Source organism: Pan paniscus, chromosome 18 (assembly GCF_029289425.2).
Source record: "Pan paniscus chromosome 18, NHGRI_mPanPan1-v2.0_pri, whole genome shotgun sequence".
Taxonomy (NCBI): Eukaryota; Metazoa; Chordata; class Mammalia; order Primates; family Hominidae; genus Pan; species Pan paniscus.
Genome location: NC_073267.2, coordinates 90,980,824 through 90,992,864, shown reverse-complemented (window position 1 = coordinate 90,992,864; position 12,041 = coordinate 90,980,824). Strand labels below are relative to the sequence as shown.

Genomic DNA, 12,041 nt, shown 5'->3' with positions numbered 1-12,041 from the left:
GGCCCAAGGATGTTTATTTCTACCCAGCACCCAGGTGATGCTTATGCTGCAGGTCCGGGGCCACCCCTTTGAGAACCGCTGCTGATCTTTGGGGCTCATTCAGCCTCTCGTGTTCTAGAATTCATGTTTTCTAACATTTCCAAGGATTTCATGCAGTCATTAAACATGAGGTGTAAAGGGTACAAAATATTCCAGGGCACGAAAAGGTAGGTATCATAGGTGCCTTTTTGTTTTCTTTTGGAGACAGAGTCTCACTCTGTTGCCCAGGCTGGAGTGCAGTGGTGCGATGTTGGCTCACTACAACCTCTGCCTCCTGGGTTCAAGCGATTCTCATGCCCAGTCTCCTGAGGAGCTGGGCTTATAGCTATGCACCACCACGCCTGGCTAATTTTTGTATTTTTATTTAAAATAAAATTTCAGGCCGGGCACGGTGGTTCACGCCTATAATCCCAGCACTCTGGGAGGCCAACACGGGCGGATCAACTGAGGTTGGGAGTTCGCGACCAGCCTGACCAACATGGAGATACCCTGTTTCTGCTAAAAATACAAAATTAGCCGGGTGTGGTGGTGCATGCCTGTAATTCCAGCTATTTGGGAGGCTGAGGCAGGAGAATCACTTGAACCCAGGAGGCGGAGGTTGTGGTGAGCCGAGATCGCGCCATGGCACTCCAGCCTGGACAACAAGAGTGAAACTCCATCTCAAAAAAATAAATAAATAAAATAAAATAAAATAAAATGCATTGAAAGCAACGGCAAAAACCGTGATTATTTTTGCACCAACCAAATAATAAAGACAGTGTTTCACCATACCAGGTTGGCCAGGCTGGGGTGCCTGTTTTTTATTTATTTATTTATTTTTGAGACAGGGTCTCACTCTTGCCAAGGCCAGAGTGCAGTGGCACGATCTCAGCTCACTGCAACCTCTGCCTCCGGGGTTCAAGCAATTCTACTACCTCATCTTCCTGAGTAGCTGGGACTACAGGTGCATGCCACCATGCCTGGCTAATTTGTGTATTTTTAGTAGAGAGGGATTTCGCCATGTTAGCCAGGCTGGTCTCAAACTCCTGGCTTCAAGTGATCCACCCTCCTTGGCCTCCCAAAGTGCTGGGACCACAGGCGTGAGCCACCGTGCCTGGCCTTGGGGTGTCTTTTTAAAAAATAAAAAATGTACAGATGAACAGTGAAATTGAGAAAAAAATAAAAATGTAATAGTATACATTTGCTTTTTGAAAAACTGTTTACAAATATAGTAAAGTTATCTATCAATTGATCTACCTATGTTTTTAAAAGTTAAAGGAAATAGACCCAAATATTAATAGTGGTTAAGAGATTTCGAAATACAGCTGATTTTATTTCCTTCCATGTTCTCATTTGCACTCCTAATTAATTTATATATAATTTAATATACATACAGCTATATATATATATACAGATTGATAGCTATAGATTGTGCCTTACCTTTGTAACCAGGAAAAAATATACATAAAAGCTATTTTTTTTTGTTTCAAAAGACTCCCAAGGCAATTGCTCAGTTGAAAAGCTTCAATCTGATGTTCTCACGAAAATCACTCACAGTTGTCCTCTCCTTATGAACAATTCCAGTCCATCTAGCAGATGAAAATGCCTGCAGACCTGAGCTGACTCAGCTGTTCTTAAAACTGAGCGAGCACCACTCTGGGGACCCGGGAGTCCAGAACCAGGAACTGCCCTTTAGAGTCCAGATGGTACCAGGAAAGTGGCAACTCAAAAGAGGAGGAAAAAGCAAGAGATATAAAAGATTAAGCGAGACACAGGGCCTTTAAAGGATAGAAGGTCCTATTACTATAGGCTCTGCAGGCGCTCACACCTGTGAGTTCCTGAGAGAAAATCACATCAGAGTCTGCAATCCCCTGCAAGTGTGCGTGGTGGATGTGCACGCGTGGGAGCTCATGCACGCCCCTCTAAGCATTTTGAAACTAATTTAGAATGCATACATTTGCACAAATACATCATGCATCTGAAACAGGCAGCAGTTTGCAGATTAATCCCATTGTCTATGTACCCACTGGGGCATTCCAGTGCTTTTTTCCTGGGAACAGTGAGACTGACTCTCCTCCCTTTGCAAACGGAGTTATAATGTGTAAAAGAACACCTAGATTTTCACAGAAAATGTGTGCCCTCTCTGTGCTGTTTTCCAGACTTTCCAAAAGTAATTTACAATTAGTATTACTTATATAATCAGGAAAAAATAGTGTCCATCTAAACACAAGGAAGAAGCCAGGTGCAGTGGCTCACCCCTATAATCCTAGCACTTTCGGAGGCCGAGGTGGGTGGATCACTTGAGGCTAGGAGTTCGAGACCAGCCTGGCCAACATGCTGAAACCCCATCTCTACTAAAAATACACAGATTAGCCGGACTTGGTGGTGGTGCCTGTAACCTCAGCTACTCGGGAGGCTGTGGTGGGAGGATCGTTTGAACCCAGGAGGCAGAGGTTGCAGTGGGCCGAGATCAAGCCACTGGACTCCAGCCTGGGCGACAGAGCGAGACTCCGCCTCAGAAAAAAATAAAATAAAATAAATAGAAGAAAGAGCCCAGTGTTTATCAGAATGCTCACCTGTCACTTTGGCCCTCACAGGCTCCTGCTGTTCTTTCCTATTCCTGCCAAATATTATATCCATCGCTCAGGGTGCCGAGGGAGACTGATTTTAACAGCAAACAGATGCTCCTTTCTGTTCACAGGAGATGCTCCCTCCTCCTGCGTTTCCTTCCTGCTCTCCTGCTCCTTCCCTCCTTCACATCTCTGTCTCTCCTGATGCCGTTTCTGCCTTTGCTTTTTCCTTTTTGGCTGACTCTGACTTGTCCCTCTCCGAGAGCCCTGGATCTCTTTACATTCACAAGGGAAGCTGCGCTGGCGTTATTTATAAGATGTTTGGTTAAAGGTTAATTTCCAAGCCATGTGTCATAGCTAATCTTTAATCCTCTTATTGTTCCCTCAGCTTTCCCTCTCCAGTTTCACTTTTGACTTAACCAAAAAAAAAAAAAAAGCTTGCTTCAGGCTAGGTTCTAAATAAGCAGAGAGAATTCAGTGCCTCCTGTTATGTTGCCCGACGTAATCCAAGAGCTGGAGATGTTTATGATCAGAACAAGAAGAGATGCTGGGAATCAGAGGTGCTGGGAATTAGGAGAAACTTGAGCTAAGCTCTGTGATCATTGAATGTCTGCTGCACAGCAGGGAACCCCTTCAGCAGAGACGGGAAAGGTTTTACATTTTGTTTTGTTTTTAGTAAAGGCCCCGATGCTCCCCTCTAATAATCATACATAAAGAGCCACTTAATTCATTATTTTCTTTTTGGAAGAAGGAGACATAAAATGTTTCACGTACCCATTTAAAAAATAACAAACGGGAACCAAAGGTTTTTCTCAGAAACTATAAAGAATAGTAAAAAAGACGCGTCAGGAGTGGTGGCTCATGCCTGTAATCTCAGCACTTGGGGATGCCACGGTTGGCGGATCACTTGAGGTCAGGAGTTCGAGACCAGCCTGGCCAACACGGCGAAATCCTGTCTCTACTAAAAATACAAAAATTATCCAGGCGTGGTGGAAGACGCCTGCAATCCCAGATGCTAAGGAGGCTGAGGCAGGAAAATCGCTTGAACCCGTGAGGCAGACATTGCAGTAAGCTGAGATGGCACCACTGCACTCCAGCCTCGGCCACAGAGTGAGACTCTGTCTCAAAAAATAAATAAGTAAACAGAATAGTAAAAAAGAAACTTCAACTTCCTGGCCTATCAAGAGGGCAAAACAATGCCTGAATTTGATCTGAGCTTCCCTATTATTCGTGTATCTTCGTGTGTTGCCATTGCCTGAAATTCGTATTCAAGTTGCTATATGCACTGATTGAAGTTAATGAACTCATCTTAACGTATTTTGCTTAAAGAAAGAACCAGTCATTTGCTCTGTGGGTAGAGTAAGAAAAGGCAGTGGCACTGGCCTTTATGCAACCCAGCTGAGAATAATGATGGTCCGGTCTGGGCTGAGAGCACATGCCAGCACCTTGGGCCGTTCATTCCTGACAGCTGTGTGGTCTGGCTATGCTTCCGCCCTGGCACACATTGGAATCACCTGGTTGGCAGTACTAAATGTACCAGTGCTGGGCCTCACTCCAGACCCACTGACGCAGAATCTCTGAAGGTGGATCTCAGCCATCAGTTTTTTTTTTTTAATGTTGGCCGGGTGTAGTGGCTCACACCTGTAATCCTAGCACTTTCGGAGGCCAAGGCGGGAGGATCACTTGAGCCCAGGAATTAAGACCAGCCTAGGCAACATATTGAGGCTCCGTCTCTACCAAAAAAAATTAGCTGGGCATGGTGGTGCGTGCCTGTAGTCCCAACTACTTGGGAGGCTGAGGTGGGAGGATCACTTGAGTCTGGGAGGTTGAGGCTGCAGTGAACTGTGATAGCAGCACTGGACTCCAGCCTGGGCAACAAAGCAAGCCCTTATCTCAAAAATAAAACATAGGGAGGCAGAGGCGGGCGGATCATGAGGTCAGGAGATCAAGACCATCCTGGCTAACACCGTGAAACCCCGTCTCTACTAAAAATACAAAAAATTAGCCGGGCGTGGTGGCAGGTGCCTGTAGTCCCAGCTACTCGGGAGCCTGAGGCAGGAGAAAGGCGTGAACCCAGGAGGCAGAGCTTGCAGTGAGCCGAGATCGCGCCACTGCACTCTAGCCTGGGCGACAGAGCAAGACTCCGTCTCAAAATAATAATAATAATAAAAAAAATAATAAAAAGTACCTACATGTGTGCAGCAGGAGTTGAGAAGACCTGACCCAGAGGAAAGATGCTACATGCCTGAGTTGAAACTAAATTCAAATTATAGCTGATTGGCTGGGCATGGTGGCTCATGCTTATAATCCCATCACTTTGGGAGGCCAAGGCAGGCAGATCACCTGAGGTCAGGAGTTCAAGACCAACCTGGCCAACATGGTGAAACCTCGTTTCTACTAAAAATACAATACAAAAATTAGCTGGGCATGGTGATGGGCACCTGTAATCCCAGCTACTCAAGAGGCTGAGGCAGGAGAATCACTTGAAACCAGGTGGTGGAGGTTGCAGTGAGCCAAGATGGTGCCACTGTACTCAAGCGTGGGTGACAGAGTGAGACTCCAACTCAGAAAAAAAAAAAAATTACAGCTCATCCTTTTATATTTTTTGAGATGGAGTCTCGTTCTGTCACCCAGGCTGGAGTGCAGTGGCGTGATCTTGGCTCACTGCAGTCTCCGCCTTCCGGGTTCAAGCGATTCTTCTGCCTTATCCTCCCAAGCAGCTGGGATTACAGGTGCCCGCCACCATCCCCAGCTAATTTTTGTATTTTTAGTAGAGATGGGGTTTCACCGTATTGGCCGGGCTGCTCTGAAACCCCTGACCTCAAGTGATCCACCCGCCTGGGCCTCCCAAAGTGCTGGGGTTAGAGGCGTGAGCCATCGCGCCTGGCCAGCTCGTTCATTTTCTGTGTGTCTGGGCCATTCTACCCTCTTTGAGCCTCCTTTTTTTCAACTATAAAGTGAGGCATAATGATATTAGCACCTCAAGCCTATTGTATAGGGTCTAGCAAAAGCACCTGGTCTCAGACAGTTACCAAACAATGCCTTTACCTTTTCCTCCCATTCTCTTAGAGGGCATTTCCCTTTGAACCACCTTTCCAGTAAGACCTCCAATAACTTGCCAGTTTATCCCACTGTGTGGTCTAAACACGTGTATCCATGTCAGAGTTCTTTATTCCTAGCATGTGGAAGCTGCGTTCTTGTGAGGATTACATGGGAATGTCTGGCATACTCTAAGGGCTCTGGGAAAAAAACGACACCACCAGGGTGCAAGAAAGAGCTCAGGGCTTAGAGGTCAGAAGACCTGGGTTTGGACCTCAGCTCTAAGATTCAGCAACTCTGCAGCTTTTGTCACGTGACTTCTCTGAACCTCACTTCACTCGGCAAAATGGGGGTGGCAGTATCTGTGTCACAGGGCTTGTTGGAAGGGTTACAACAAAACCATATGAGTGAAAACATGCCAGGTGCGGTGGCTCAAGCCTGTAATCCCAGCACTTTGGGAGGCCGAGGCGGGCAGATCACTTGAGGTCAGGAGTTCGAGACCAGCCTGGCAAATATGGTAAAACCCCGTCTCTACTAAAAATACAAAAATTAGCCTGGTATAGTGGTGTGCACCTGTAATCCCAGCTTCTTGGGAGGCTGAGGCAGGAGAATTGCTTGAACCTGGCAGGTGAAGGTTGCAGTGAGCTGAGATTCTACCACTGCACTCCAGCCTGGGCAACAGAGCAAGAATCTGTCTCAAAAAAAAATAATAATAATTATATATATATATATATATATATATATGAGTCAAAACATGACTGTGCTCTCCCTTCTTGTCAATCTTTGCATATTCAGAAAAGCAACTGAGCAGTTTACCTGCACTGGCTCACCCTGGCCTTACACAGTCCTATGAGATGTGTGTTCCTACCACCATTCTCAAGGTCAGAGAGTACAGGGAAGATAACTTGCTTGCCCTCGGTCTCAAAGTGAGGAGCAGCTCAAATTAGGAGGCACAGCCAGGCAGCCCGACTTCAAAGTACTTACTCTGACAATTCTACACAGCTCCAACGCATGATGGGTGTCTGCTGGATTTTTACTGAATGAAGTAATGGGTGGATGGGCCCTGAGAGGACCAGTCTTGGGTCTTGGGTTGGTGTCACTGCATTCTTATATCAGAGAAAGGGCAAGCTCTCTTATCCAGGTCCCAACTGCACCCAAGGGACAGTTAGATAGTAAGATAAAGGTTTTTTAAAATACAAATGGAGTCCGGGCACGGTGGCTCACACCTGTAATCCCAGCACTTTGGGAGGATGAGGCTGAGGCTGATGGAACACTTGAGGTCAGAAGTCTGAGACCAGCCTGGGCAACACAGCGAGACCTTGCCTCTATGAAAAATAGAAAAATTAGCTGGCAGTGGTGGTGGTGGCAAACACCTGTGGTCCCAGCTACTTGGGAGGCTGAAGTGGGAGGATCGCCTGAGCTCAGGGAGTTTGAGGCTGCAGTGAGCCATGTTTGCACCACTTCACTTCAGCCTGGACGACAGAGACCCTATCTCAAAACAAACAAACACCACATACAAAAAAACCCCCACAAAAAAAACTAATGGTGGTAATAAATTAAGCATAACAATAGATATCTGTGTAAGTTTGCTAGGGCTGCCATAACAAATGCCACAGACTGGGTGGCTTAAACAACAGAATTTTTTTTCTCACAGTTCTAGGGGCTAGGAGTCTGAGATCAAGGTATCAGGTTTTGGCTGGGCACGGTGGCTCATGCCTGTAATCCCAGCACTTTGGGAGGCCTAGATGAGCGGATTGCCCCAGGTCAGGAGTTCAGGACCAGCCTGGCCAACATCGTGAAACCCCGTCTTTACTAAACATACAAAATTAGCCAGGCATCGTGGCACATGCCAGTAATCTCAGCTACTGGGGAGGCTGAGGCAGGAGAATTGCTTGAAGTGGCAAGGCAGAGGTTGCAGTCAGCTGAGATCCCACCACTCCAGCCAGGTGTGTTTGACACTGCAGTGAGCTATGATTGCACCCCTGCACTCCAGCCTGGGCAACAGAGTAAGACTCCGTCTCAAAAAAGCGAAACCAAACAAACAAAAAACCAAACAAACAAACAAAAAAAACAAGGTATCAGGTTGTTTGGGAGATGAAGGTAGCAGGTGTGATTTCTTGCTGTGTCTTCATATCATCTTTCTCTGTGCGCACATCCTTGGTGTCTCTTGGTGTGTCTGAATTTCCTCTTCTTTCATTTTTAAATTTTATTTATTTATTTAAGAGACATGGTCTCACTCTGTTGCCCAGACTGGAGTGCAGTGGTGCAATCATAGCTCACTACAGTCTCAAACACCTGGGCTCAAGCCATCCTCCTGCCTCAGCCTCCTGAGTAGCTAGGACTGCAGGCACAAGCCACTGTGCCCAATCAGATTTCCTCTTCTTGTAATGAGACCAGTTATATTGGATCAGGGGCCAACCTAATGGCCTCATTTTAATTTAATCACCTTTTTAATGACCCTATCTCCAAATACAGTCACATTCTGCCGTATGGGGTGTTAGGGCTTCAGTGTATGAATTTTACAGAACACAATTCAGCCCGTAACAATATCATTAAGTCACAATGTGTAAGGGAAGACACTTCTGCTGCAGGTAACAGAACATCTGCTGAAACTCCAAAGATGTGCATTTATTGCAGACATCAAGCCATCGAGAGGTGGCACGCTCGCTGACGCGGAAGCTCGCCTGGCAAGGGTTTCCACACTTCTAGCCTCAGAAGGTTGTCTTCTCATTGTTGGCTTGTTCAGTTCTGGTTATGAATGATTGCCATTGCCTGGGAAATCATGGCCTCACATAGAAATGTGCAAAAGCAGGAAGATAAGGCAGAGACAGAAGAGGTGTTTTCTTTGTAGACCTCTCATTTTATGCTGGAGGGAAATCTTTCCCAGAATCCTCTGAGCAGATTTTCTCTTGTGCCTCATTGGCTGAATAGAACTGTGTCACATGACCACCCCTAACCAATCCTCGACAAAGAGGAACAGGAGCGCTTTAATTTCCTCAGACAAACTTTAATTTAATTTCCTCCCAGTCACCCCTGGAGTGGCATCATTGCCACCTGGATCTTGTCAGAATTCCATTATCAAGGAAAAAGGAGGGAATGGCCTAGGATAGGCAACTGACAGTGTCCGCTGCAGGCAGTGCATTCAACACCTTTTTTTTTTTTTTTTTTTTTTTTTTTTTTGAGACAGGGTCTCACTTTGTCACCCAGGCTGGAGTGCAATGGTGCAGTCTCAGCTCACTGCAGCCTCAGCCTCCTATGTTCAAGTGATCCTCCCACCTCAGCCTCTTGAGTAGCTGGGACGATAGGCCTGTGCCACCACTCTAGGCTAATTTTTTTGTATTTTGTGGAAATGATGTTTTGCCATATTGCCCAGGCAATTGGGCAAGTGGTCCCAAACTCGTGAGCTCAAGCGATCCACCTGCCTTGGCCTCCCAAAGTGTTGAGATTACAGGCATGAGCCACCGAGCCTGGCCCATTCAACACATATTGATTGAGCACCTACTGTGTGCTGGAAATGTAGCAGTGAACAAAACAAATCTGTGCCTTTTTGGACCTGACACCTAATACACGCCAACCTCTGAGGGAATAGAGGTGATTAATGAGACCCAATATCTGCCTTTTTTGGCCCTCATGATGTTCTTTTTGTTTGGAGGCTGAGGCTGGACATATATTTCCCAAAGGGGAAGGTGTCTCACGGTGGTTTGCAGGACTGCCTTCATGTTGAAAACCCATCGACATGAAGCAGCAGCTGCTCTTCCCCTCAAAAGCTCTGGCATTGCTCTGAACCCATGGAGGCCTGACCCTTGTGTTCTATTGTTTTCACTAATGTGGGGAGAATGGGATGAGGGGTTGGTTCCAGTAGAAGCTGTCTCCTGGCCTGCTCTCCTCCAGCCTCTGATCTGAATGCTTGCACGTGCTGGTTACTGGGCTAAGTGTTCTAGCAGCAGTCTTTCTTTTAATCCCTCCACATCCTTGCAAGGATGTCAGTAGCAATCTTAATTTTATAGTCTCAGCGATGTGGAGTAACTTGATGTAGGTCAACAGCCGATCAGTACATGTTCTTCCCCACAAAACTGTAATACTTCACACCTTTCAGAGGGGCCGGCTGGGGAAGAACTAGGAGAGCAAAGGTGAGTGTTTCACAGACAATTTGTGTAATGCATTCACTGCCTTAAAACGGGACTGAAATCTGGCCAGTGCATAAGAGAACAGGGGCAATGGCAATGTAGAGAGAAATGGCACATCTTATGTAAGAGTTTTGGTTATTTATTGCTGTGTAACATCCCACTCCAAAATGTAGTGGCTTAAAACAACAATCATTCATACGCTCTCTAAGTTCTGCAGATTGCATGGGCTCAGCTGGGCAGTTCTTCTGCTTTCATTGCTCAGCATTCCTTACATGGTTGCTGGAAGTGACTAGGTTGACTAGGATGTTAGAGGGGCTGGGCCTTGGCCTCGCTTTCTCTCTGTGAGATCTTACCAGCACACTAGCCAAACTTTTTACAATACATAGCATCAAAGGTCTCCCAAAGGTAAGTGACACAAGAGAGAGGAAGCAGAAGTTGCCAATACCTTTTAAGGCTACACCAGAATTGAGACAGTTTAGCTTCCACTGCCTTTATTGGCTAGAGCCAATCACAGGGCCAGCAAAAATTCCGTGAGGAGGGACCATTCAAGGTTGTGACTATAGGGTCTGGGCTATATGGTCCCTTTGGGGCCATCTTTGGAAACTAGCTACCCCGACAGACTCATTTGCATTTGGGTTTCAGTTCTTCCGCTTACAAACTAAACGTCTGAACCACGTACTTAAGTCTCAGACCCTCAGTTTCCTGATCTCTGAAATGGAAATTATAACATCTGCCTCATTGACTGGCTACAAAGTTTAAATTAAACAGTGTAAAACTGTGTATGTCACAGTGCTTAAAATACAGTAGGCACTCAGAGCATTCTTTCCCCCTTTCTTTTCTTGGGAAAGACAGAAAAACTGAAACGGCCAGCCAATATAATAATCAAACATACTAATTTTGAGTTACTTGCATGCAGTTGAAAAATAGACACCAATACACAGGAACGTTGGGATTTAAGTCTCTTTTAGCCTGGCTGTGAAGCCAGGTACATACACAGTAAGTAATAATTAGTTGCCTAGAATAGCTGTTCTACAAGAGACACAGATAGGAACTATCATAGGGGTTCTGAGGAAGGAAAGCTTGGTGATGCTGTGGAGGATTAGGAAAGAAGGCTTCCTGGAGGAGGGGGTGCACAGCTGAGCCCTTGAGAGCGGGAAGTATTTGGATGGGGAAGGAGGAGAGGGTGAACTCTCCAGGCAGGAGGACCATTGGCCATTTATTGAGAGCTTTGTATATGCCAGACCCTCTTCTAACCCTTTTACACATACGAATCCATATCCTCCTCACAATAATCCTGAGTTTAGGTGGTTTTGCCCCATTTTAAAGATAAGGAAAGTGAGGCACAGAGAAGCTAAGAAACTTGCTCAGTATCCCAGAGCTGGGCTTGGCTCTAGAATCTGTACTTGCAGCCATGCTTATCTCCACTACCTGGGGCTGGTAAATGGATTAAGGATTGCACTGTGCAGCTTTTGTAAGAATATGGCCTTTATACTGCAGGCAATAGCATCCTAGGAGAAGATGTTCAATGAAGCTATTCATGTGACAGCTTAGCTGTGCTGTTCAACACAGTAGCCGCTAAGCACACTCGGCTATTTACATTTAAATATACGTTAATTGCAACGAAGTTAAATGAAAAAGTGAGCTCCTCATTCACAGTAGCCACATTTCAAGGGCTCTGTGGCCCTGTGTGGTTGGTGGCTGTTATGCTGGACAGTACAGTCACAGAACATTTCCATGATCACAGAAAGATCTATTGACAGTGCTGAGTTAGCAGAACTGCTAAGATGGCATTTATAGGCGACCAAGGGAGGCCAAGGCAGTTATGGCTGGATGGAAAGCCAGTTGAGAGGGTGCAATGTCAGGGAAGTCCGTGGCTGACAATGGTAAAAATGTAAATTAGTCCATGTATCCATTCATTCATCTGTTCCATAAATATGGAACACAGCATGCTTGGCAACAGAGGAAGGCATGGGACATCGTACAAGGCTGGAGGAGCGCAGTGGAGAGCGGACATCACAGAAAGACTAATGTTTGCTCCAAGACCTGAAGGATTGCTAGGCATTGGCCATGTGGAGAAGACAAGAAGAGCGTTCCTACTAGTAGGACCTGCTTGTGCCCAGATTCAATATATTACATGGGGTGGCCGCTACACAAATTGCTCTGGATTGTGGGAGGGAGAGGTGTGCGTTGTGTAGGGCTGTGGCAGGAGAAAAGCAAGAAAGGTGAGCAGAAGAGAGAGGAACGGAGGGAACAGGAAAATTTCCAACAGATTGTGGGAGTGGAGGTG

General features: G+C 46.1%; 1 protein-coding gene across 1 annotated transcript in view; it reads right to left on the bottom strand.

The window, feature by feature from the left end:
• BCO1 (beta-carotene oxygenase 1) overlaps positions 1 to 5,278 on the bottom strand; it is a 59,441-nt gene extending 54,163 nt beyond the window's left edge. Inside the window, exon 1 of the mRNA XM_003820890.5 lies at positions 2,595 to 5,278. Within this exon, the coding sequence (XP_003820938.3) occupies positions 2,595 to 2,658 (64 nt within the window). The 5' untranslated portion in view covers positions 2,659 to 5,278. The remainder of the gene's footprint in view (positions 1 to 2,594) is intronic.
• Between the last annotated feature and the right edge of the window lie 6,763 nt (positions 5,279 to 12,041).